Genomic DNA, 27,961 nt, shown 5'->3' with positions numbered 1-27,961 from the left:
TACATAAAGACTGGTCAGCTGTTTTTGAGCAGTGGGTTTTTAATCTCAACGTGCTCCCTTCAAACTTCCGCCATTAGTTTACTCAGTCCTAAAGCATCATGGGTAAAGACAAGATGGCGAGTTAGTGTGACGGCTGATGAAGAAGGTAAAGTCGAAGATGTTTTATCAATAGTTTTAATTAAGCAATATATGAAGTGTAATTAATTTACTTTCTTGGATTTTATTTCCGTGACTGGAGTTATTGACATTTAAATTTCTGGTACGTATACACACACTGCAAACGTGAAATCGTTAAATTATCGATCAATCGTAAATTTCTTTTTGTCCATTCGCAGAGTCGGACAGCTTTTATTTAAATTTTAATTTAGCCGTCAATTTGCTTCGGCATATTTCATACGAATCTCGATGAGGCTGCAACCACATCAGTGGCGTAAAGGAGCCATGCTTTTTGGGGGATATTCTATTTTTAACTGTCCGTTGCTTTGAGTTTCTATATCACTTGAAGTTTGTCTAAATTGCTAAATTTAGTTATAAGTTTGCTGTTGGATAAATAATAACGCACTTTAATGTGTGAGGAGGTTGCTAGAGCGCATTATCGTAAAAAAGAACAAAAACAAAAGGCTGTCTTACTGACACTTTCCTTCAAAAATAATTTTGGGAAAATTGATGGAGATGTAACTTTCACTGGAAGGTCAGTATCTGTTTTACGTTTGCAGCGTTGTATCGTAAAGAAAAAAAAAATATTTTACAGACAGAAAAACAAATTGTGTATAGGTCCCCTTTTATTATTAACTTTTCTACATGTCTGCATGAAGGAGATTGGAAGATTTTCTTTCTCCAGGAATTATTCAGACTTTTTAACAGTTAATTGAGTGCATGTGAATTTCTTTGTAATCAACAACACCTTGTCAGTTTTCAGAGAACATGTGTTGTAGCCAATATCACAGTTTTAACCTGTAAACAAGAACAAAATTGATTGAATTTCGGCCTTTGTTCAAACCGCTTCTGCAGTTTTAATTTTGAAACTTGACAGTTGAATGTCACGAGATTGGTTTTTCTTTTGAAATTGATACAGTGGAAAGTATGATGTTCAAGTGTCTGATTACAGATTTAATGAGGAAAAAATCTTTTACAAGAAACTGCTGATTGACATATCTGTTTTTCTACTTAGGCGAATAATAATTGATTGATTTTGTAAATTAATTTGTCAAGCCTTTCTTCTGTCATTGGTCTTTTGTGCAGAACTGTCCTCTGATGTTTAAAAAAAATCCCATTTTAAAATGAAGAGTGGGGATTATCAAAAGTTCACGAAAAGTCTTCCAGAAGGTTTTTATTGGCAGTGTAGGCATTTGACCCATCCCTCTATGATATACAGGTTTATGATCAACCAAAGTCATCTATCAAACTTCATGTAGGATTATAAAAAATGACCAAAGGCCAGAGTATCGATGTAATAATTTGGGAATAAACCTTCTTGTGAATTGACTTCTTTAATGTCTACCACTGGACACTACCTGCCCGTTTTTATGACTGAAAGTTGGACAAAATTCATGTTTTTGTCATTTATCATGTTTTGTGCCACATATAAGTATTTTTGACTGGAAGATATAAAGAAATTTATTGCTATAAAAAATTGCCCCAATTCTGTTGAAGCTGATTTTCTTTGTAGTGATCAACTTTTTCTTTCAAGGCTATTATCAGTTTCTGTCCAATGTTAGCAGTTATCTCTCATGACTTGAGCTGCATGTGTAATTTATCACAAAGCCCAAAAGTTGAACTTGAATTTACATTAAAATATTGAGATCATAACTGATAAGCATTGTTAGAGAACAGTGAATTCAGATAGGGTTATCTCTATGTATTTATTTATAGACAAGGTGATACTTTGGACATTAATTTGTTATAGAACCTACAAGAACTGCATTTGTTTAATTGGCACCATGTGCTGATCATTTCTGTAATCAAAACGCACAGTGAGAGAAAAAAAACGTACAGCTAAAAGTTGTACTTAGAGAAACGAAACAAATGTTTACAACACCAATTTTGACATTTAGAGTTAGTCTTCTAAAGAAGCCAACATGTACAGCTGTTATATTTGAAGGTTAGTTTTTTTTTTATTCTCCCCTTTTTCTTTTTTTCCCCTTCAAATTCCTGAGAGAATGCTTTTCAGGGGATTACTTTATTTGAATCACAGAACTTTACAGCAGTGTACCAATAGCATCTGTTGTATATTAGATGTGAATTCATAATTAATGGCAAGCTGGCAAGGGGGTTTTCTTACTTCTTATAGATAAAATATTGATTCATAATCTAGCAACAATTTGTGAAAAATTTTCTTCTTACATGGGCTGATGAATAAATTATGAGAACGCTGTGTAGTCCATAGTTGAAGACTGCTAAGACTTTGTTCTGTATATAGTGATTGAAACCATATCAAATTTGAACTCATTGAGATGCAAATTAAAGCCCCAATGAAATGAGAAATTGGAAGATAAACAGATTGAAACCATGCTTAGTTTATCAGAATTTCAAATTACATAAAGTCACAACAAGGGTTTAAGTGATTAAGAAAGGCAAATTTATTTTTAGGGTTTTGTTTATAGGTTTCAAAACACCATGAATGATTATTGTGAAATTTAAGTCAAGAGGATTAAAATTACATCATTAGATTTAAAGATTTCAATTGAAAACAAAACATGCTATGTAATAAACACAGAGTCCACAATTTAAGTCAATATAACAACAGTTGGTGGGACTTTTAACACAATTACAGAACACAATAGAGTCCAGTTTTAATTCACAAAATTTGATAATCCTACAATGGAATTTTCAATAGGATTTTTTGAAAGTCATTAAAGTTCACAGATAAAAGAACTGAAAAACATTAATATTAAACTTCTTTGAACTTTTCTCAAAGAAATTAATGTTGTGGCAGCTAGTTGTTTAGACAATGAAATCAATAAAGGCCATGTTGATGGGAATAAAATATTTATGAATCCGATGAAGAAATAAAAAAAAAAAACATTGTTAATAAACTGACAGTATTTTGGTCAGTTTTAAAAAACCATAGAAAGGAACTATGCAATGAAGATCAAAGGTAATTTTTAATATGTATTACATTTATGTTTTAATGAAACATATAAAGGTATGTGTAGGATGGTATTTAATTAGTGTCTTAATTGTTGAATGTTAGTATGTTAGTACAGGTATGAAAAGTGTGGAAATTTATCATTTACCTGAGGGACAAGAGCTGTCAATCATTTTAGTGTAGATGGTTGGGAGACTTAACCTGTTTTAATCACTCGTTGATGGATATTCATAGTGTCTATTGTGCTTTCAGCAGGTAGCTTTCATGGATTTGTAATCAATTGAGATAGCTATCAGAGTGTGAAAATCACCACTTTTTTGGGCAGGTGGGTCCTTTTTTCAACTTTGTCCAATAATTCAAATTATCATGATTATGTTAAGTTAACTCTCGCTCTGTTTTTGTCAGTAGATAAGATTCATAAAATACTAATCAATATCTGATTGAGGTTACTATTAAAAAAGGGAATTGACATTCTGTGAATGTTAAAGGGTGGAATTTTTTTTATACAAATGAAACCAATAATGACACCTTTGGAACTCTTTTGTTAAGAGTTGCAACATTCTTTTTCAATAATTGTACAGCATCAAGGGAATTAATAACACAGTAGTACTTACAAATGAATTTCATTGGATGAAATTAGACCCTGCCCATTCATTTAGTCACTGTTTGTAACTTTTGCTTGATGGCCAGCAGCTAGCTAGGGTTTGCTTGTTAATTAACTGAAAACTAATATCTTGTCAATTATTGATGTATATTCATATTTATGCTGGATGTAAGGTTTTGAGCAAACTGACCACTGAACACTGAGCATTAAAATGCTGCATTAATGAACTTGAAAAATAATTTTTCTTTGCCAAGCAGATTGTGTGTTATTACAAGATATAATATCACGAGACTTGAGATAATAAAAAAAAAACACCAGTAACTATTAGCAGATTTAGTGACTGTGTCTATAAACGCAAATTTTCAAGGCTTTTTTTTCCATTTGTGAACTTAAAGCTGATCTATAAGTTGTGCAAGGTCTGGGACGTGGAAGTGTAGTACATGTAGTAAAGCACTGTTTGATGAAAAGGAAATTGTTTATATTGGAGAATTCATACAATTAGACTTGACAAAGGTAATGTAGCTTTAATTAAATCTTTTGTTTGACTCAATTCAATTTAAAAAAGAAAAAAAAGGAGAAAAATAAAAAAGAAAATTGAAAATTGTTTTGAATGTTAAAATTTAAATTTAGAAATTGTCTTTAAGTCTATTTAAATTGTGTCAAGAATCCATGCATGAGTAAGAAATGTTGCTTTTTTTTTTTTTTTTTTTTTCTTTTTTTTTTTATTGCCCCAGTTATTTTATAGTTGTGATTTCAATATTTTCCCATCCCATTTTTTTTTTTTTTTTTTTTTTTTTTTTTTTTTGGTAAAAATAAAACCTTAACTATAAATGTTTGTAATTTATTTTGGAATGTGTAATTAACATTCATTTTGAAGTTGGCAAGTAGTCATGTTTTATAGCAAGAAGTTAAAACAATTTACAGACTCAGTTCAGCAGCATTGAACAGGTTTAATCTATGTTAAATGTATAAAACTGACTCTGGTTTATTGCAAAACAAATAGCCATCATGTGTTCCCCCACTTCAAAGTGGAGTTTTGGAATATTTCATCAAAATATCTTGAGAAATATTTTTGAGCTTTCTTGAAATTTTAGAGCCTGTATTTCAATATTAGAAAGTCACGAAAGTTTAAAACATTTATTCTGAAAACTGCAAACTTGGGTCCCTAACTTGACTGAGGCAGTGATGTTAAAGAAATGGCTTTCTGCATCTTGCTGCAGATGCAAGAAGGGAAGTAATCCCCTGCAAAATGTTTTCTGTGTCTTCTACAACAATGCTTACAGCTGTTCCTCAGGAGAAATCAAACAAAAAACATATTTTAAAAATAGATTGTGAGGGTTTTATTCATAACACATGTATCAAAAGAGTATATTCAGTAAAATTTTTGACATGAAAATTTATGATTTAAAAAAAAAAGAATTTTAAATTTCTTTATTAAGTTGGCACTAGTGATGGATTGCCTTATTTACTGTGTAATAGACTGCTTACAGATACATGTAACTTTATGATGTATTAAGTAATAATGTAATTTGATATTTTTGACATGATTATTTTTAGAGGATATATTTTAATGATTTTAATGGATAACATCTTTTTTAGGGTGCTCATTATCTAATACATCTATGACATAATCCATGTAAAGGCCACAAAATTAGAAACAATACTGGCGTCTTAAACTGTGAGAAAAAAACATTAGTATTTGTCATTTTTATGTCCAGCTTTATGTTTTGAGTGACCCCGGGACATGAAAGCCAGACTTAAGGGTTAAAAGTTTTTCATCATATAAATAAAAGTGATATTTTGGTGCTCATGAAATAACATTGCTGTCTTGATGTCTGCATTTGGTTTGATTTATTGATTGGAAGGTGTTTTTGAACATCTTCACTTATTGGATAACATCCTCAGGGGTGTTGTAATATACCAGAAAGTAATATTACGTTTGTACAAAATTAACTGTACTGCATAGCCATTTCTAAGTCTACATTAAAAACTTGGGGTCTTAATTACATGAAGTCTAGGAGCTGTTACGGCGCAGAATGTTCATAAATATTCATCTACATCGTGTACATGTAGATCATCTTAAAACGCAGTATATATCTATTTATATGTATTGGAAATGAGTTCGTAAGCTTGAAGTATTTTTATGTTATATTTATTGATCTAAATTGTTTCATATCTTTGCCCCAGGAAAGTAATTTTTTTAAAATTAAAATTTTTTTTATTGTTTAAAAAAATTTCAATAACTTTAAAATTGATAGAATTTCTTTTATTTTACAGATACATAACATCATAAATGTGCCATCAATGGAAGGTCTAACAACAGGAGAAACCAAATAAGAAAAGGGGGAAAAATCATCAAACTTGGACGTAACTGACAGAGATCTGAATGTATCTTCCAGCAACTGCCAGTCAAATGTTAGCCATGGATGTGTTAGCATTTGATAAAATGTCCAAATCAAATCGACGTAAGCAAAGTAAGCCATTACGGGTATCTTACAGTGCCGAAAATGATCCAGCATCAGAAGGAGGTGGTTCTATTCCAAATCGTGGAACATCTGAGGAGGTTGTCAATGGAAACGGTATAGGAGGGAATGTTTCAGAATCTGAAATGGAGGAACACGCACCAATGGGGAAAGTCAATGGAGGAAGCCTTCATCTGCATTCCCAACCTATGAAAGACTATGATTCTCCAGATGGAGAAAAAGTTGTCTCAGATCCGAAGGAAAATAACAATGAACATTTTCCTACAAAATACCATCGACTTGGTAGTGAATTGTTTGCAGGAAATGCTTTCCCTGAAAATGGTATTGCAAAAGAGGAGCAAATTGTCGAGAGGATGGATGAAGATGGATTGCCAAAGGAACTGAACCCTGATGAAGAGGGTCGTAAACTAGATGGTCAAAGCCGTATCTTTCATCAGGATGCATATTGTGAACTTTGTGATCGTGAATTTTGCAACAAATACTTTCTGAAAACCCATAAAGCAAATAAGCATGGAATTTTTGACAATTCTTTGTCACCATTTTCCCTTGGTGCTGCAGGAAATGGAATGCCACTACCTCAGGAAAACAATGTTCCATCAGTTCCAATCACCTCTCCAGTTTCACAGTCTTTGCCCCAACCACCAATTTCGTCCATGTCATCTTTCAAAGTGATGGACTTCATCCAGAGCCTGCCAGCATCAGAACCTCCCAAGACAACCAAAATGGATGCAATGACACCAACTAAGGGAGATAACTTACCCCCAGTCAGCACCCCACTGTCATCCATTAGCAATACTCAACCAACAGCTTCATCCTCATCCAACTCCACTTCCACACCTAAAGTTAGCAAGGATATGGAAGACTTTTGTGAACTTTGCCAGAAGCACTTCTGTAACAAATACTACCTCAAGAAGCACAAGCAAGATGTCCATGGAATTGCACCTCCAGATGGATCAGGCTCCAGCAGCAAGAGAGGAAGACAGAAGGACTTGCAAGCTCAACTTGATGCCATCACCTCTGCATCTGTATCTTCCAATTCACCTCTAATACCTCACTCACTTCCAAACATGACTGGATTGCCCAACATGCCTGGTGTTATGGTGCTGAACCCTTTCATGGCTCCCATGCTTCTTCCTGCAGGATCTCTTATGCCAGGATCACAGATTCCTACACCACCCATTATGTCACAGCCACTCCCTACCACTTCTCACCATGAGTCTATCACAACTACAGCATCCCCAGGCTCTACTAGTCAGACTTCACCAGGATCAACTCAGAAAGACTCAAACTCCAATAACCAGGAGGCCTACTGTGAACTCTGCTGCAAAGAGTTCTGCAATAAATATTTTCTGAAGGTCCACAAAGCAAATAAACATGGAATCTTCATGGAGGACTTCCCATTCCTCCCAGGGATGCCAGGAATGCCTGGGATGCCTCCATTCAAATTTCCACTAAGTGAAGGAATGATGTCTGCTCCTCCAGAAAAACCTTTAGCCTCCATGGCTGCTATGGATAGCAGAAGTCAAATCAAATCAGAACCTAGTCCCAAACATGGAACATCCCTAGTTTCCTCATCTAGTCCTGAAAACTCAGTTACCTATTGTGGATTGTGCAATCAAGAGTTTGCCAGTAAGTACACATACCGTATTCATCGCATCCAAGTTCATGGCATGTTGAATGAAGGTCTTGATGGGTCCCTTACTGAAGAAATTATTAGAAATTCCTTTAGAGAACGAGAGGAATTCTTCAGATATGCAATGAGAGAGAAGGAAGAGGCTTCCAAAATATCTCCTGGATCAAAGAATGAAAATGAAAAAGATGGTGAAACCAAGATGGCTGACAACGGAATGACTACAATGTTTGGAAATATGGTTGCAGCAAAACTTGCAGACCGTGTAACCTGTGACATCTGCAATAAAGACTTGTGCAATAAATATTTCCTCAAAGTACACAAGTTCAAAGTACATGGAGTTGACACTTCAGCCACGGACAACAAGTTTGATCCTAGCCGTATTGCCAAACATCAGCTAACTGGAGACTTTGAACTCATCAAAAATGCAGTGAAGCAGGAGCCAAAAGATATGCCTAGTCAAAGTCCAAAACATGTCTCCAAGTTAGACAAAATAAAAGACTTCCCACAGTTCAGTCCAAAAATGTCATCCTTTATGCCCATGCCTATGCCCATGCCAATGCTCTCCAGACCAGGAGATATGCCAAGAGACAAACCAATGTCCCCAAGCACCAACATTGAAAAACCATCCAATGAAGAACTTGTGAAAATGGGGATTGACCCTGAAGCCTACTGTGAAATCTGCAAGAAAGAGTTCTGCAGCAAATACTTCCTTCGAACACACAGACTGAACATCCATGGCATTTCAACACCAGATATTCCTCAGTCAACTCCAGGCAAAATCAGTCCAATGATGTTCCAACAAGCCAACAATATACCACTAAATTTAAGCATGAATGGTGGCATGAGTAGTGGCAAAAAGAAAAGTGGATTTGAGAAGCACTCTTGGAGATGGAAGGAGCCCATGAATTCCTCAAGAGTCAGCTGTGACATCTGCAACAAAGAGGTCTGCAACAAGTATTTCTTGCGCACACATAAATTAAACAAGCATGGGATCCTTCCAAGCGAAAATTCACTGTCCCCTTCTACCTCAGATATTGAAACACAGAGTAATTCATCATTGCCAACAGATCTCAGCATGCACGATAGAATGCTACCAAGTCCACACACTGTCAAGCTTGATAGCAACATGCCTGGAATCCAAGGAATAGATGAAAAGATGATGAAAATGGGAGACTCTCCTATAAAGATGAATCCAGAGGAAGGATATAACAGTGAAGTATGTCATCTCTGTGATCGACGCTTCAAAAACCAGAAGTGGTTGAATGCCCACATTTTGAAGGATCATGCAAGAGCTGGACCATTTCCTTCTGAAGTGAGGGAGAGAATGATGAATGCTGGGATGGATCTTTGCTTTGACAAGAAAACTTGCAGAATTTGTGAGAAATCTTTTCCTAGTGAACTTTCAATGCATCTGCACATGATACAAGAGCACAATGCTCAAGTCAGTCTCAACACAGAGGAGAAAAGCCAACCTGGTCCTAAACGCAGATCAAGCTTAACCAAACCAAGATTTGCTATGAAAAGAGGGTTCTCTTTCACTGCCAAGCAAAAACTTTACAATTGTGCTATTTGTGACTATAAAAGCAAGTGGTTGAATAATGTGTATATGCATGAATTGAAAGAACACAGAGTGCTACATGTCAAAAATAAATCTGGAGTAAAGCGATTTGTTGAAAAAGCAGCCAAAAATATGAAGCAGTACAGATGCACAAAATGTAACCTTAAATTTGCAACACCAATTCTGTGTCATCTGCATATTCGTGAGGAGCACATCCGAAACAAAAACTTCCGTGTAAATAATAAATTACCAAACACTCGTCTGAACTGTAAATTTTGTCCGTTTTCAACCAAGTTCTCTAAGCAACTACGACATCACATGACCCGCGTTCATTGCGATGGCCGGTACACATCTTATAAAGATCAGAGCAGCTATGACTTGGAAAAAAACATGGATGTTCCAAGTGACTCTCTGAGTGACTCTTGCAATGATAACTTCCAGCTGTTCAAAATTCAAGACTGTTCTCTGGAATCTGACTTCTGCTCCTCAATGGCTGTCAAGCTTCCTGTTCGTCACCGCATGACAAACCCAGTCACTGTAACCTTTCATCTGGCACCAATGGAACAGTAAGAAATTGTTGTAGATATGTGTGTTCATGTAACCTGTCATTGGTTATGTCCCTTAGTCTAAGGAATTTTTTTCCTGATAATTTTGAAAATTAGACAGTTCATATATGAATAATATTTTTAGCCTCAAGACTTTTTACATGGTTATGGACTAATATCCATGCCGAGAAAAAACTCCGATTTTGATGATACTTGTGAAGGGGGTTCGGTGGGTTTTTCTTGTTTTGTTTTGGGATTTTTTTTACTATTTAGCCTGTATACTGGTAAAAATGATGTGCAATCTAAGTTTCTTTTTGTTGTAATATTACTCGCATTTAATTTATTTTGTTATTGTTATGTTGTTGATTAAAAAGGTAAAAACTCTTTACCGTTATTTGCAATCACCCCCTTTGCATTAGGGTTTTACCCTTAGTTCAGAAGAGTCAGTTTTAGTATAGTTTGAAGTATCTACTTTCATTAATTGTGGCAGCACTGCGGGATGAGGTTTTTATGTAAGTTTTCCCCTATAAAGAGATTTTTTTGTTGAAGTTTCAGTATTATTGCAATGTTAAATCAAACTTTGTTTTCAGTTAATATGCACTTAAGTATTATAGTATAAATCCCCTTTTTTTTTTAAATTGTAGTCCTAGTGCAAATTATGTAATCTAATCATATAGAATGCACTGGAATATATACATAAGTATGTATACCCAATCATGATATTTTATAATAATCATGATAATAATGTTCATTCCCAAGTAAAATCACTGCAAAGCCGATGAAATGCCCAGTACTTAGCCTTGTAAGATACTTGTATTTGATGTATATATTAACCTAATCGAAATAACCCTATAATTCTAACCAGTGTACAATTTTTTTGTATGTCTTAAATGTTAATTGAATGAAAATCAGGGAACATTTTCAGCAAAATCTTGAGTAATGATCCATGTACGTATGTGTTCTTGTGAAGTTTTTAAATGACATAATATTATTTATTAGATCATGTATACACTTGATGTTTTTTTAAAGACATGTTTTTGTGTGTGATTTTGTAAACACAGTATTCACAATTATAAAAATACTTCACAGTCTGTGGTAATGCATTGTTGAAAATGTGACATTTTTTTTTATAGGGGGCATTACATGAAATGTGCAATTTGTGTGTGCAGGTTTTTTGTACACAATTTGTTGTGTACTTTCATTACTTCATTAATGAGTTACACAGTTCTTCAATCAAAAAATGGAATAAAAACCCATGTTACATGCATACTACATGTAAGCAATATAGGTGGTCAAGTGCAAAAACTAAACTAGACATGTAAAGTAAATAATGACATTTTGTATGGGGACCTATTTTTGCAAGTCTTGCCAAGATCTTACTAGGGTGATACGATATTTTTAAACACAAGTAGCTTCCATGACCACTTGTAAATATTATTTATTTACAAAAGTGCATTGCCAAAAAAAAACCACATGTTGAAGTTTTTACAGAACTAAAAATTGTTACAAATGATTATTCAGTGTTTCCAATCAGATTTTTTATTTTATTATTCTGGATTAAAGGTTAGGAGAAACAAAATATTAAACACAATCAAATCTTTTTTTTTTTGTCCCCTTGCAAATCATAAGTAATATAACTGCATTAATTAATTTGATGTGTACGGTGTTTGTAATATTTTTTTCATGTAATCTCTGTTTGACTTGTGTGGTGTTTCCGGATTGGTTGATCCTGTAATTTGTGTGGTGTTTCTGGATTGGTTGATCCCGTTTTTTTCCTCTCATTCCTAGCGTATTTCCAGGATTTGGAGCATCGGTGTATATTTCATGCCCATTTCCACTTAGCTTTGCGGTTGAAGTGAAATTATATATATTTTTGATATGCCATATCGTGTGGCTCTTGTTTTTATCAGCTAACCCTATATAATCTTGTTTGACTTTTTTTTTACATAGGAGAGTTATTTAGTAGATGTACATGAATTTGATTTTGTATATTTATTGTTGAAACCATGGTTCCACAATTTATCATACATCTACACATATTTTTAAAGTTTAATCAATTCTTAGAACTCCATTCAACTAATTAGCATGAATACAACGTACAGATCCAATGTATCTTTTTGCTCCATGATGCCTGCAATCAATTCTAAGATAGAGAATTGTCAATTAAAAGATACAAAAATGGCCACATTGATTCATTGCATTAGAAGCTTTTTTTAATTTATATATTCAAATCAAATGAGTTTTCCTGATAAATTTTTGCATACAAAACAGCTCAGACTCTTATATAAGATATTTAAAATGATTGATCTTCAAATTTGGTTTGATATTTTTTTTTCATAAATCAAAAGTTCATTGAAATAGTTTGAATATTTGAATAAGTTTTGACTTAATGTGAAATTACATCAATTAAAATACGATTTATTTCCATCACAATTCTTTATTGGCTTTGAAATTTGTCAATGAAAAAAGTCATTGTTTTCCAATGTTAATGTGAATCTAGTCAGTCATTTTCAAAATGGTACTTAATTAAACTGCAAGATGAGTCATCAGTTTTAAACCATTAATCCTTCTTTTCTTTCCATTTTCTTGATCAACAACAACAAAATCGACACCTTTTTTTTAATAGGAAAGGAATTTATTGTTCTGTTAATAAAATCATGATTTCATCTGTTGGTTAGTTTTAAAGGTTCACTGATCACTGTTCATCGACTTGGTAAATCAACAAGTTTTTGACTTGGTTGTTGTACATATTTTCGACATTTTTCAACTTTTTATGTTAACTAACAGCTGTTTTAACTACATGTGAATTCCCTCTCTCTCTTTCGAAATGATTCATATTCACCTACATTAATAATTTGTAACATTTTTCACAGGAAAGTTGCCAAAATCTATAAAACAAAAATAATCCTTGCAGCATCTGATGAAACATTGTTTCTGTACAACTGTAATTTATACTTATGTTAATTTAGAGATTTTTTTTTTGTATTTTTCTAAAGAACAGAACCATTCTTGATACATTTTTTCCCCACGTCTAGTATTTATGTTATGGAGCTAGTCAGTTTTTTTGTCGCATTCCTTTGGTACAAGGGTGGACCCCCAATGGAACTACCTCGCACCACTTCAGTTTTCCCACCATGGAAGGAAAATTGTAAATCGTGAAAAATAAGCTAGTCATAATTTATATTTAGTAGTGGCATAGGCTGATTGTATTTCAATGTACATAAATTATACATGTATATGGTAATTATTTAGCATATGTGTTAGTGTTTTTTTTTTTTTTTAAATAATATGATACGGGTTAACCCTTGTCCAAATGGGATTAGGGTTTTTTTTTCTTAATACAGAATTAAGGTGAGAATTATGTAATTATTTGTAATTAGACAATTCTGATATGCCTAAAATACACTGTAAATTTGTCATTGCATTTCTGCAGTAACTTTAAAGTTTTGTTCACTAAATTCTTTTTTGTGCAATTAACAGCCCTCTTGCCACTAGTTTCAATTTATTTTCACATTATGAATTAGTTGATACTAGTTGGGGGGTCAAATCCCCAAGTGGTTGAAAATATATATATATAGGATTTTTTTTTTAAGTACAGAAATATTTTGTTGTGTTTTGTCCATTTTATTTATTTCCATTTCCCAGTAAAGGGAGATATGTTGACATTCATTTTGTTGCAAGTTACCATGGTTTTCTTGTCCATACTGTTTGGTTACGATTTCTGTATAGTGGAGTGATTTTTTTTTTCACCAACACACTGTCCCATGATGGTGTTTTGTATGCAATAAATTTGAAATGTTACTTATGCTTTTGTTGTTATATCACTTCTAAAGCTAGCACTCTTTAAGCCAGGGCTTTTTTTTTAATTTTATATATTTGTCAAATTAATATTCATTTAACTTGGCTCGTTCCTTTCATGTAAAATTAATTTTTGCCCAGTTCCAAACCTGAAGAGTATTTTACGATTTTCTGTTCATGGATATCGGTGGTGCATACCACTTGGTAAAAAGATGATTGTTCCCTTGAATTTAGAAGGAGGTAGAATTGACAAACAGAAGATGGTGTACATTTTTGAACAGAGAAAAGTAAAATAATTTTCAGAATATAAACTGGACAAAAATGTATTTTCCTTGAAATGACGACGACTTGGTAAATTTTCAAACCCATGTAATCCAGTAATAGAGTTATCAAGTGTCAAGGGATCTTATACTGTATTATTTAAAAAAAACAAAAAACTTTCGGATGAGACCCAGAAACAAACACTGTAGGTGGAAACTAGAGATATTTAAAAATTCTCCATTGTTCTTACATTGGACGTCTGTTTCGTGGACAAATCGTTGTACAACCAAAGCTGAAACAAAGGTGGAGAGTTCTATTTGATGGGCATATATATATCGTTGTGCAACCAACTCTATTTGGTGGACATATATATCGTTGTGCAACCAGCTCTATCTGGTGGACATATATATCGTTGTGCAACCAGCTCTATACCAGCCTTTTTTTTTAAATTGTTGATTAGGTGAAGCTTCTACCTAAAATGACTAGCAATATTGATATGTTTGAAATGATAAATTATGATTAACTGGTTTATATTTCTGGCTTCAGGACGAGGTAGATAAAATTAAAGACTTGGATAAACTTTTCACCTGAACTTTTTTTTATGACTGGTCAAGAATTTCGTTTAATTTATAATTTAAGCAAAGTTTCACCGTGACCCTTCTAGGCTGTCATTAGTGAAGTGGACATATGATTACCTCAAGGCCGTAGAAACAAAAAGAACAAAATCTCGCTGGACACCAGTCTAAAATCTCTCTCTCTCTCTCTCTCTCTCTCTCTCTGATGATTCATACTTTCAAATGAATTGAAAGAATGCGAGGAGGTTAAACGCAGGGAAGTTTAATGAGATTAGAAAAGTAAAAACAAAATTGATGGGTCAGTTTTATCTCCCTAGGCGCTAACTTAAAGCAGCCTACGAAACAACAGTAATTCATCACTTCATGAAATTTCAAATTTATCCTCCGGTCAAGAGATTTATGCGCGATGACCCACACTGACTGTCAAATTTCACAATAATTTATGAAGCAGATTTTCGTCCGCCAACATCTTTTGTTCTTTAATGTTTTAAAAATGCCTTGTCAGTTTGGCAGAGAGTTTCTTACACCAAGAGAGAACAGAGAAAACTATTGTCTCTAGGCAATTCCTAAATTTATAGAGTTCTAAATAAAATTTAATTGACTTTAAAGAAAAAGAAAACACTTAATTTCTTGACTGTGGAAATATATAACATTTTTGCCTACAGGTTAAAACACTTTGACCTTCGTATGTTCTCAAATGTTTGAAATATGTGGACACTATATTTGACACAGAAAACGACGAGCCAGAGATATACAATATTGACACGGTAAAGAAAACACGTGCATGTTTAATTCTGGAACCATTAGACACGTGCTTTTTATAGCTCATTATGCCATAAAATAATTTTTAAATCATCAAACTGTGAAACACACAAATCATCGACAAGGGAAAAAGTTGTTATCGCCTAAATTCAACAATAAAGTGTTATATTACATAACCATACATCTGGTCAACTTTCATTGTGTGGAGACTATGTATATTTTCTTTGTTACAAGCGCCAATTAAAGGCTTCATTAACGAAAGATTATGCAAAAACTGCTAAAACAAAATTAAATCGGCATCGGGTAAGTTGAGTTACCGCCATCTGCCCCGGCGCGGCAGACTTCAATTAAATTTGTTCTGTTTTTATAATCAAAGATCAATAGCCGAAACGTTAATATGAATAATGTAAAACAACGAAGGTTTTAAAAAGGAACTTATGAAGAAACACGAACTCTAAGTTCTGGTCGATAATTGAAAAAGTATCGAACTAATTTACACAAAAACCTAAAATATGTCTGGGACTTGATTGTATATAGATGAGTTCCACTTAATTCACAAGCTTTAAAAAAATCTTTGTTAAAATATCAAAGGAATGGATTCCAGGTCTCCTGCTGTTAAAATATGATGTTAAATTACATAAGAAAAGAGATACATTTTACAGTTTGGTCGATTTAAAACTTCATTGAAAATTAACCCACAAAAAATCTTTTGAGGGTCAACGACTCTATTAGTTTCTTAAGAAGTCTTTGTATAGTCCCAGCATGAAGCGGCAAATTGACTGACTTACGGAACGTTTCTCCGTGTTTTCCATTTTAATGATCGGATTTAAAGATTTTAAATTACCATGCTCTAAAGAAATAGAAGAGCGAGCATAACCTGTAATGTTTATCATTTTTTGGAACCAAAATAAAGAAAAACAACATGTCGGTCTGTTCCAGCAAAATATTGAACTGGCTCGGAGCTATGGACTAAAACAAAGCAAAAATTCTCTCGAGATGCCAACAAATTCACATAAAATGCTAACTGAAATTAATTAATTCAATTTGCCTCGCATTTTAAGCAAGGAAGTCGACGCATATTGTTGTTTGAAAATAAAATCAATTAAATTGCTTTTCCGCAAAGAAAACTTAATTATAAATCGAACTTCCATTTTCCTTCTACATTCTATAGAAACGTTATTGTCTTAATGCACGTTTCAAGAGTATCGAAAAAAGCGTTAACTTGATTCTCTTATTGAACAATGTATCCATTACGTATACATTGATATATACATGTATGTTCACATTAAAAGAGGGGAGGGGGACAATTTTAAAAAAAAAAAAATATGTAGTTTCAATGCCTATTCTAAAAAAAAAAAAAGTTGATACTAAACTCTAAGATAAAAGAGGCCCATGTTATATAAACATTACTCATCCTATTTCAAAACATATCACATCTTTAATGTTTCGCACGTATTCCTTTTTAGGCGATTACAGTTTTAACCTTTCTATGTAAATGAGTGGTCTTGGACAGCGTATGATTGTTAGCAGCATTGACTTAAAGACAAAGTTGATTGGGATATTATAAATGATCTAGTGGTGAAATTGTTGCGGACTGGAAACTGAGGTCCAAACGATGTCCTGAAGGAAACCACAATTTGTTTCTATGCTAACTGGAATCTACAACTGTTTATTATAACTATCATAACAAAATTTATAAATAAAACCAGGCAGCTTATTTCAAAATTTGAAGTGACCATTCTTTATTAGTTGAAAGTGATTTGGACACAAAAATATTCCAAGAGATTATAGGCTTTGTAAAATTTGCATTAAATTAGATGATGAATACTATTTCTTTCTTGACTGACAAAAAAATCTGCCTCTCAGATATCAGTTATTCTCTAAAATCAATCAGATAAACGCTGTTAAAAGGAAAGCCACTCATGCAGTAAAATTCAACAAATCTGAACTTTTGTAAGCAGTTGGAGACTTTATTTAGTAGTTAAAAGCATTGCGAAAATTAGGCCTATGCCGGTAATTTTTTTTTTTACATCGTTCAACAAAACCATTTTAAAATGTATATTGTAAATTGTATTTCATATATGTAAGTTTTTGTTTATATGTATATAGCTGCTTGACCCATATGGGTGTAATATGCAAATAAATAAATAAAAATATAATTTGTATCATTAATTAAACACCATGTTACATGTAACCACTGATGATATAAATGTATCATTTATGTATGGTAATTCCAGTCTAATGATATAAATGTGTTCAGCAATTCCACTATAATGATATAAATTTGTTCCTAATAAGTCAATCTTTGTCCAGCAATGATAAATGTGATTCTATCATATCATTAATAAATACAAAGTCATCTGCAAATGCTATCTTGGTTGCTACAAGACTTTGCTATCCTATACTGATCCTTGTTTGTACTAAGAATTAGTAAAAAAAGAAAAAGAACTTTGTTATACTGGCATTTGAAGCATTGCGTGTATAACAGAGACCACGGGAAGGACTCTGTAGCCATGTCCAGCAACATGTAAATTAATTCTCGTTCTAGTCTGAATTGACGATACCATTAATAAGTGTTCATTATTTTGATAATCTGACACATTCACAGGTTTGTTAGAGGAAAAAAATTCAAGGTGTTCCTACTATAAAAAGTACTAGGTTTAATTATTATCAAAGGTAAATCGCTTTTTAAGATCAGACAACACATTCTTCAATAATATATAACTTTTTCCCAAAATATTATCATATAAGTATTGCTACTTTAGCAAGTTTCCTCACCCCCCCCCAAAAAAAAAAAAAACAAAAAACAAACAAACAAACAAATAGGTACCTTACCAGACATTTGAGCATGCAGAGGATAGTGTTTTCTCTCAAATCTTAATGGGAATCACTAGAAATGACAATATCACAATTTTTGTTGCAATTCCTTTTTTTTTTTTAATTTTTAAGGCATTTTAAAAAGCAGTTTAGAAATCAGAAGATAATGATAATTATGAATACCTTTTATACATATTACAAAGAAATAAGAACAGATTTTTGAGAAAGTCGTCAGACCTTAAGGCATAGGAAGGATACCTCCGTAGACTCGTTCTGAGTATGGTTAAGCATGGCATATTCCTGTTGTCCTTTCTGACGTATTTGATTTTGTCAAAATCTGCTACTTGGCTATTAAATAGTCATGTTGCAGATTTTCACAAAATAAAGTATGTCAGACTGGACACTATGGACAGCTAAGAACCATGTGGAGTAGAACAGTACTGCGACACTCCATTATCACTTTCAAAAGCCGGACAACACTTCCGTTTTCTAACGTTCAAAGCACCAGGGTGGAGGTCATTATACAAAATCGACAACTTCGGCCTTAGATAGGAATTTCAAAATAAAAAGCCTTTACAATTTCTCAACATTCAATATTCACATGAAATATTCATCGCAGTTCGTGATACAGAAATATCTGATTCTGCAAAATATTTTAAATTTTAATGAATCATTTTTAAAATTCTCAGTTCAGTGAAAGAAGTTATGGTATAGGTTGTCAGTCCTTAATTTAAATATTTTATTTCTATTTGGAATTGTTTGATTTTTTTTTTTAAATAAGTCTAAAAGCTTTTTTAAAAAATCATTTTATTTTAGTCACTTTAAAACCAAGGAAGTTTTTTCATTATTGATGAATTTTATACATTTGACAATCAGGCGTAAAGTTGATTTTGAATCGAAAAGTTTTTAAATTGGCTCCATATGTGACATTCGACAAGATTCTATAAGGCACATTTTGTTACTTTATTTCAAATCAATAAGATACATTATTGAAAATAGCAGCTGTTGTAGCAAATAATCAAAACCCCCTTCTTTGAAAAAGTTTTTCATTCAATATTTAAAAAAAGCTGCATAATTCATACTATCTATACCCACAAACATCTGTGAAAGTTTGTTTTCCGGCGATATTGTGTCGCACAATTGGTATAGATTTTTTTTGCCATCCTTCATAAATTAACTCTAACAAAGGTTTTTGATAGGTTTTTTGAAAAAAAGCATCACAACATCTTCGAATACATTTAATTGTCAAAAAACAACACCGAATGTGAAAAATGTATACGTGGAGATCGAATCAGATCACTTGATAATATCAAACATGAACAGTCATTTTTAACAATATTGAAAGAACGTACATGTATTATACTATTAATTTTAGCATATTTGTTGCACATTCCAACATAACAATTCAAATGCGTTTAGATCCAAGTGATACCTGTATATTTGTTTGGTTGTTTAACGGTGGAGACCTATACTCGGCACTTAAGGCCTTTGAGCAGTGAGGGACGTTTTTCGTGCCAGCACCAACTGCGATCTCATCCGAAGGACCGGTCTCCACGTCATACAGGGGATTCGAACCCGCGACTTAAGGATCAACTCCTTACGCCGCAACTCTAGAGCAAACGCTCAGATAACCACTGCTCCACGCTGGCTGTTGTATTGTGTCGTATGATGAGAATATTAGAAACGTTCCCACCAGTAAATCTAGAGTACAGGATGATCAACTCCATGGAAATAGGTCTGACACTTCATAAAACAAAAACTTTTTTTTGAAAACCCCAAATTAATGAAGTGGATTTTAAAAGTAAGAAAATATATACGGAATATGTATACTTCACATATATATAATACATGTATCCGTAATTCTAGCAACAGTTAACGTTCCTACCAGAAATCCAGAAAAATCGAATGATAAACGTAATACGCATAATGCCGGTTGAAAGTGAAAGTGCTTTGCTCCTTATAAGCTAATAAAACGAACCACTAATTTTTCTTGAAAATGGATTTCTTTGATAAAAGTAATCATGGATATTTACCCTGGGAACCGCCTGCCCTGTTCTTCACTAGGATAGGAAAGGCAATGTAAAACTCCCGATTGTCTTTGACCAAATTCGATCCTACAACCCCCTTCCTTTACCATTTACTGACTTAAGGAAACGAGGGCATGACTTCTGATAAATAACTGGGAAGAAAATTTAAGTGTTAAAAGCCGCGAGATATAAGAAAAGAAGATCTTTACATTCTGTAAACCATAGTTTTTCGACTCCATGCTCAGCCCACAGGATTTTTATTCAACCCTTCTCTGAGTACCCATTGATCCGCCACTGCTTTCAGCTGTACTAAGTGTACTCCGATAAGGAAATTATCATCTCCCTGGTTAGCCCGCGATATTGTAAAATTCTATTTTCTTAATTTAAAAATTATGCTTGATAAAAGTTAGAGGCATCGATCCAAATGGAAAATTGACAACCAACATAATGTTTGAAATCGTTATCGATAAAGCCCCTGGAAATGAAAATTTTCTAAATGGTAATTTTAGCCATTTTAATGTTTCATGCACACATCAATTTATAATTACATAATAGTAAAATTGTATCTTTAAGCAATTTCATCGTGAAATTAGTAAGAATATCAAACAATCAAATCTAACATTGGCAGCAATTTATATGCGGGATTCTGAATCAAAAATTAGAAAGGGCTTTAGTATACATCGGATGACAAATTCGAATTTGCATTATCAATCAAATTTGACACGGTATATATTACTATACATTATAGGGATGGCTTTAATATACTTCCTGCATATCATTCATCATCATTGGGTCTTAAGTCTACCCAAGTGGTGGGGTACCTTATATAACGTTTACTGCGAATTTTGAAATAAAAGCCCGCGAGGTATAGCTTTCGTCTATGTAATTCGCTAGTTATGGGGTGAAAAATATGAATTTTTTTCTTTCAACTCTCCCGCAAATATCGTCTTTCACGATCCGCTTCAAGCAATGGAAGTAGGTATGTTTGTAATCAATGTATAAGGCCTCTAAAGCTTGCTATGTTTGTTTTTCACTTTAATGACAAATGCTAATGGTAATATTACACGACAGAGCAAAACACGGTCTAATTCATTAATCAGACATGAAAAAGAAGGATTAATTAAATGGGTGATTTGATGAAGTTTTGAAGCCTAACCAAAGTTTAGAAAATAAAAAAAATCGTTAATAATTTAATGTTTTAGACCAGATTTATTGACCTATACTTCAAAACACGATCAAGTTAAGGCTGAGTTTATTCTCTTGTAAATCGGCGTGCTAAGTAACAATGCCTCTTGGAATTGACATTTTTCTTTGAAATATCTTTCATGGCGTATTTCGGTTCTACAGAAATTAAATTGACCTACAAACTTTAATGTTCCGCCTTTTAATACAGACATTAACGTTTAGCCTAGCAAAAAATTGACTTTAAATCTGTTTTTCGTTTTTTTAAAGTTTAACACGTTCTGTACAAAAACAGTTATTTATTACTGCTGTAGACGATCAATTCCGCTTAAATCTGAATTCAAAGTTTTCACACTTTGACATTAGTTTGTCAGTTGGAAATTATGAAGACATTCTGTCAAAATTTATTAATACGAAACAACCATAAACTATGAGGTGAGAGAAAACCACACGAACGAAATCATGTGTAAACTGCTTGTAATAGACCAGTCATGTGGTAGCATTAGCGATTTTAATTAAATACAAAAAATCTGTCAATAAATAGCGTGTGACTGATACATGCTTTTCTTTTGAATTTTCATTTGAAATTCGAATTTAAGACAGATTTTTTAATTTTAAATTCCAGTGACGAGATGGTACGCATATTTTTTTTTTCAAATTAAGTATCTCATTAATATGTTTTCTTAAGGAAAATTTCACGCTTATGAAGACCAAAAACGTTCTTTCTATTTTGAAATTTTAAATTGACTGTCAAGATTTGAAATTGTGAATTATGTACCCTAACATTAAAATTGTGTACTTTCAAATGACAATTAAAAGTTAGACAAATGCTTATTTCCTCCACCAATGTATTAACAAGTACTTTAAGAGTATTTGACATTTTTTCTGACGTTAGAAAAAGAATAATTCTTGAAATAATACTCCAAGAAACAGACTCTTGCCATTTTTTTCATTGTACAGAAGTGCCCCTCTGCCCCTCTTCAGGATTTTTTGAATCTAAATTTAAAGGCCATGAAAAAAGAAATAGCACTGAATTATAATTAATCTAAGTATGAGGGAGTCTTCTCTCTATCAGAGAAAAAATATGTTGAATTCAAAACTAAAATGTGTACATTTTGAAAATTGATTCATGCACAAATCCACCCACTGCATAATGTGATAGAAAACTTCATATGATTAATAACAACTCTCAAAAAGTATAATGAAATATAAGGAACTGTCTTGTTAAAACGCACGTTTAGGTCGAGGAAAATTCTCTTTAACCACATCAGAAAATACATATATATTCAAATATTTATTTAGTCTGCATATCAATGACTTGTTCAAATGTGAAAGATTACGTCTGAATTTTTAGGTGCATAAAGAATGATCAATTTGCATTGAACAATTCTCGTGTTAAAGAAATCTTACCCCCATTGCAGAAATTATTCCAAATTTTGTGGAATTTAATAATTCACCGCGTATCATAAATTGGTTAATTTTGATAATTTTTAAAAAAATTTACATACGATGAACGCATAAAATGTCAATGTTCAAAGTTGTAACAGTGTTACCATGCTTTAATATAAGAGCGATAAGATTTTTTAAAAAATCTATTTTATAAAAATGCCTCGTCATTACATGTTGTTCTGGTTATCAAAATTTCCTCTGGAGGAATATTGCTTTACTTTTTTGTCAAGAAATATATAAGACATCTGCAATTTTTCTTGCTCTGTTGCTGTTTTTAAAATAAAAACAACTGATAGAAACACTTCTGAACACCAACGCCCATAATGTCCGTTTATGATTTGTCTTATTTTTTTTAACGATTTTCTTATATGATAAAATAAGGTAATTGCAATTTTTCTAACCATAACAATGTAATTAAGTGTTCAGCTTTCTACTACAAAATTTTTGGTTTATACTTAAACTAAATACAAATCTATATATCTTAATATATATATATATATATATATATATATATATATATATATATATATATATATATATATATATATATATATATATATATATATATATATATATATATATATATAATCTTCAGAAGTGCGATGAAAGCAATTTTTTCTTTTGTTTGCTTTTGTTTATTGTTTATTTATTTATTCATTTTTTTATTTATTTATTGTTTTATTTATTCTAATTTATTTAATTACTTAGGGGGGGGGGGGTGTTGTTTTTGTCTTTTTGTGTGTGTGTGTGTTTTTGTTGTTTTTTTTTTTTTGTTTTTGTTTTTTGTTTTTGCGGGTGCTGGGGGGGGGGGGTACTTGTATCTACAACGTTGAAATTGAAAAAAAATCATTTTATGCCATAATTAGAATTTAACGATCCGAATCCGCTACCACTTCTCGTTTGAGAAGCGGTAGCGGATTCGGAACGTATAATTTTAATTAGATTGATGTTATGCTATAGATCTATGTTATAGATTGCAGTACTAGTAATTTCTACATCAATTTTTAATGATCGATTTTATTTAAAGACAAATTAGACTAAAAAAAAAAAGGTTCACCTACTATAAAAATTCCTCTCTCTCATAAAACTTCTCGTACTGAGCTGACAACTTGAAAGCACGCGTCAAATCCGTCAACGCACATCAACTTTGAAGCTGTAAATAGCATAATACTAATTAAACCATTTTACAGTATGTTTTGTACTTTTCTACTGGTCACCTGTTTCGGACATAGAGGAACGGGAATGTCTTTCGTACATGAATATGTAGTAAAAACAACATTAACTTGTAAAATGAACAGGCACATTGGCACTTAACTGTTACGAACAGACTTGTAATGCACGATATAAGCGCAGTACTTTGCGTTACAACCAGAAGAAAATGAAATAAAATTACTGTAATATTAACCTTTTGTTTTGCTATTCTCTCTCTCTCTCTCTCTCTCTCTCTCTCTCTCTCTGTGAAGTTTTACCTACTGTGTAGGGGTTCAAAATAGCTGGTGTACAGTTTTGGTCATTTTCTCACTGCAGTTGTTATATCCAGCGACAGAGCATCGATTTTGAAAAGTGGGGAAAGGGGGGGGGGGTAATTAAAAAGCGGACAGAAAAAAGTGCCTGGAAAAACTCTGAGCAGCCAAAATAGAGAAAAAAAACTGCACAAACTCGATGAAGTCTTAGGGTGGGGTTTGGGGGTTCACTCCCTCCCCCGAATACTACGTTCCTGATATGTTATATAACTACAACATAATATTTAATGACCAGGTATTATATGAATTATTCACTGTTTCTTGAGTTTGTGACTTCATTGAGAGTGCGAATATAGAGAAATTAACACTGTTATACAGTATTTTACTCAGGAAAGTGATGGGGACGGTTTCGCTACTCAACACTTACGTAAATCAGATGTAACTGAAGTACTAAAATTATATAAACTGATTTTAAACAAATCTTTTTCGTCACAATCCGCTTAAGATTAATAAATAATATTTTCTCTCGTGCCTCTAGGCTGATTTCGGACTCCATACCTATATGACGCAATTATAGGTGAGAGAGACTACTCATCACATGGATCCTATATGTCATCTGATTAAAAAAAACCGAGTTGTCTTTCTGTCTTTGTTCCATTTACGCAGCAAGAACCATTTTGAATTTAAATGATGAAATGTGAAGATAACTAACAGTGATCACTCTCAAACGTCCATTTAAACAACACAAATTATAAGCTGACCTCTGAAAACAGAGGTGGGATCAGGTGCCATGTAGGAGTAAGCATCCCACGTCATGATCGGGTAAACGGGAAAAAATCGTAGGCAATTTCGTGTGAAAATAAAATGGCCTATCAATTTGTATGAAAGACATCAGTCAACATTCGACTTAACGACAGATTGTATTTGCAAACAAGGTAAATGTATCGACCATAGAATATACGAAATGTTGACGTTAAACGAAATTGTTGATATCCTTGTATCATCAACTTACTTGTCAATAGCCTGCATCGTTTTAGAAATTGAGTACGCAGAACATGCTCTTTCATATCGAATCAACTGGAAGACATGAACTCCATATGCAGGTGATAATGGTATATTGCTACATAAATAAGGGAAGTTGACGACAGGAAAGTTGAAGTCATCACTTTCATCTTAGAGTTTAGTTGTTAGTTTGCCATCAATCTCTTTCTCTAGTAAAACATCCAGATATGAAACAGATGTGTCATATTCTGTGGTGTTTTATTTCGAATTCAATAGGATATATCAAATCAAAGTAAGAATAAAACTAAATACTGTTAATTGACAAAACATCATCGATATATCTAAATGTCGAATTGAAGGCACAGCAAGTCTTCTTTCCTGTAAAAGTGTCAGGATTACATAACAAGTACTCATTTTCAACTTCAGATTGAAAATTTAAAAAGAAAATATTATTAATAAATGAAGATTTTGAATAAATTCTGCATCAAATGAATACAGAAACAGGTCTAATAATAACAATTAGTATCCATGCCAATTCTAACAGATTGTTGGAAGACCTGGTCTTCGAAAACTACATAGATATTGTCAATGAGAAACTCAAGCATCTTTCTAGTATCAACGTCGGAGTACTTGTGCGTAGAATCAGAATGTTTTTTTTAACAAAATAATGTTTTAAATGACCAGTGACAAGGTAAACAAATTTACGAGTTCCATTTTTATTGAAGAAGCAGTTGTTTTAGAAATGTGCCAATTGATGATTTAACTATACTATGGTATGGACAAATCAAAAAAGGCAAACTGCCTTATTCTGAAACAAACCATATATAATCAGAGATTACAGAGCTTACCTCAACAAATGTTGTCTTTAAGTAAGACAAAGTCCCACACTAAACTAATAATCTAGTAGTGTGCATCCATAGATGCAACATCCATGCAAGTTTGGTTCAGGTAGGTCTTAAAGTTAACTTTGGAATGGACCTGCTCTGAAAATTTTATTCTGATCATTCATCAAGAAAATGTAGGTAAGATCCAGCATTTGAAGCAAGTCTGGTAGTGTTCATCCCTAGATGCTTCATCCGTGAAAGTTTGGTCCATGTAGATCTTATAGTTGCTTGGGAACGGGCCAGCTCCAAAAATTTTAACGTGGTCACTTCTCTGGAAAATGTAGGTCAAATCCAGCATCTGAAGCAACTCTTGTAGTGTGCATCAATAAATGTATCTTCAGTACAAAGTTGGTTAGCATAGGACTTATAGTCACTTTGGGAAGAAACTGCTCTAAAAACATTAACCTATTCACTCGTCTGGAAAATATAGGTCAAATTCAACATCCGATGCAAGTCCAGTAGTGTGCATCCTTAGATGTATCATCCATGCAAGTTTGGACCAGGTACAGTAAATAGTTACTTTAGAATAAACCTCCTAAAACTTTAATCTAGTCACTCATCTGGAAAATATAGATCAGATCCAGCATCCGAGGCAAGCCTGGTAGTGTGCATCCTGAGTGTATCATCCATGCAAGTTTGGTCAATATAGGGCTTAAAGTTAGTTGGAAATGAGACCTGCTCCAAAAACTTTAACCTGATTGCTCTAGGTGAAATCCAGCATCCGAGGCAAGCCTGGTAATGTGCATCCTTAGATGTATCATCCATGCTAGGTTTGTCATTATAGACCTTAAAGTGAACTGGAAATGAAACCTGCTCCAAAAACTTTAACCTGCTATAGAAACATCAACGTGGTCATTCTTTAGCTGAAATTGCAGCATCTGAAACCTTGACTTGTACAATGAAACACTAGAAGCATCTTCCATACATGTCCAATTATTTTTAGGGCATAGAAGTACTTGAAAAGAACTTCAACCTGGCAACGCCGACGGTATTACCTAAGCTCCTCCAACTTCGTTGAGGTGAGCTAAAAATGCTCAAAATATCTATTATATATCGTGTATTTTAAAATAGTGTGTTAATTTGAAGCATAAAATGGTATTAAGTCACATATGATATAATTTTTCTAATTATGATTTGAGATCATATTTTCAAAAAGCGAATCTATTTCATTGCGCGCCCGCTGATATACCCGGCATAGAAAAAATTAAAACTTATGACTTTGGTTTCTGTGTCGGAAAAAGGCATGTCTGGAAAAGATTGCAAAAATTTGTAAAAAATATCTAAGAGAAATAGGAAGGGCCTTTATAACATTGAATACAACGTTTAATCAAATTCTAAAGAAAATTTATCCCGCTATCACACTTTCGTGTTAAAAATCGTAGATCTCTTTTACTTAAAATCTAATCAAACCCACTCTTCTTACAATAATGCTGGTTTCTTACAAGAATGACAAGTCATTTGTTTAATATTATTTTCATTCTTTTTGCCACAGCTTTCGTGACAACTGAAATTCTATAACCAGCATTCTTCTTTGAACATTTCTGAGAGATTTCGACACTTCAAACACCTTCCATTATAAAACGTATTGTTGTAACCTAAGAGGTTAACAATAATTCAACACCGAATAAAATTTGAAGGAAAACAGTTGTTTTTATTTTTTGTAATTTTCTTCGAAATGACAACGGTGTGAGAACGTTTCGAATTTCGTCCCTAACTCGTGTTTTTTTCTGTAAATATTTAATGAAAGAATCTAAGGAACAATCTGTTTTCAATATTTGAAGCATCCTATAGTAATTTAGGTGGATATTTTCTCAGGAGTAGAAAGTGCAT

At 32.9% G+C, this 27,961-nt stretch overlaps 2 protein-coding genes across 7 annotated transcripts in view; one reads left to right on the top strand and one right to left on the bottom strand.

Annotated features, from left to right (window-relative positions):
- The window catches only part of LOC133200175 (caspase activity and apoptosis inhibitor 1-like), a 327,434-nt gene that overhangs the window by 75,561 nt on the left and 223,912 nt on the right, over positions 1 to 27,961 (bottom strand). The window contains exon 1 of one of the 3 annotated variants that reach the window (XM_061335950.1): positions 4 to 91. The exons of 1 other annotated variant lie outside the window; for it this stretch is intronic. The gene's annotated coding sequence lies outside the window, so the exon portion shown is untranslated. Of the gene's footprint in view, positions 1 to 3; positions 92 to 27,961 lie in introns of those variants that run through there. One more of the 3 variants, XM_061335952.1, reaches the window with a different exon arrangement.
- On the top strand, positions 20 to 13,712 carry LOC133200169 (uncharacterized). Of its 4 annotated transcripts, none has more exons than XM_061335937.1 (2): positions 20 to 145; positions 5,970 to 13,712. In XM_061335937.1, the coding sequence occupies exon 2, from the start codon at positions 6,079 to 6,081 to the stop codon at positions 9,934 to 9,936; it is 3,858 nt and encodes a 1,285-aa protein (XP_061191921.1). In that variant the 5' UTR covers positions 20 to 145; positions 5,970 to 6,078; the 3' UTR covers positions 9,937 to 13,712. The 4 variants fall into 4 exon arrangements, with proteins under 4 accessions (XP_061191921.1, XP_061191922.1, XP_061191923.1 ...); XM_061335938.1 differs by lacking the exon at positions 20 to 145 and adding an exon at positions 325 to 691; XM_061335939.1 differs by lacking the exon at positions 20 to 145 and adding an exon at positions 1,879 to 2,101.

This window comes from Saccostrea echinata, unplaced genomic scaffold (assembly GCF_033153115.1).
Source record: "Saccostrea echinata isolate AGI-Se365-2 ecotype Australia unplaced genomic scaffold, CSIRO_AGI_Sech_v1 ptg000037l, whole genome shotgun sequence".
In the NCBI taxonomy this organism is placed as follows: Eukaryota; Metazoa; Mollusca; class Bivalvia; order Ostreida; family Ostreidae; genus Saccostrea; species Saccostrea echinata.
This window is presented reverse-complemented; position numbering and strand designations above follow the sequence as displayed.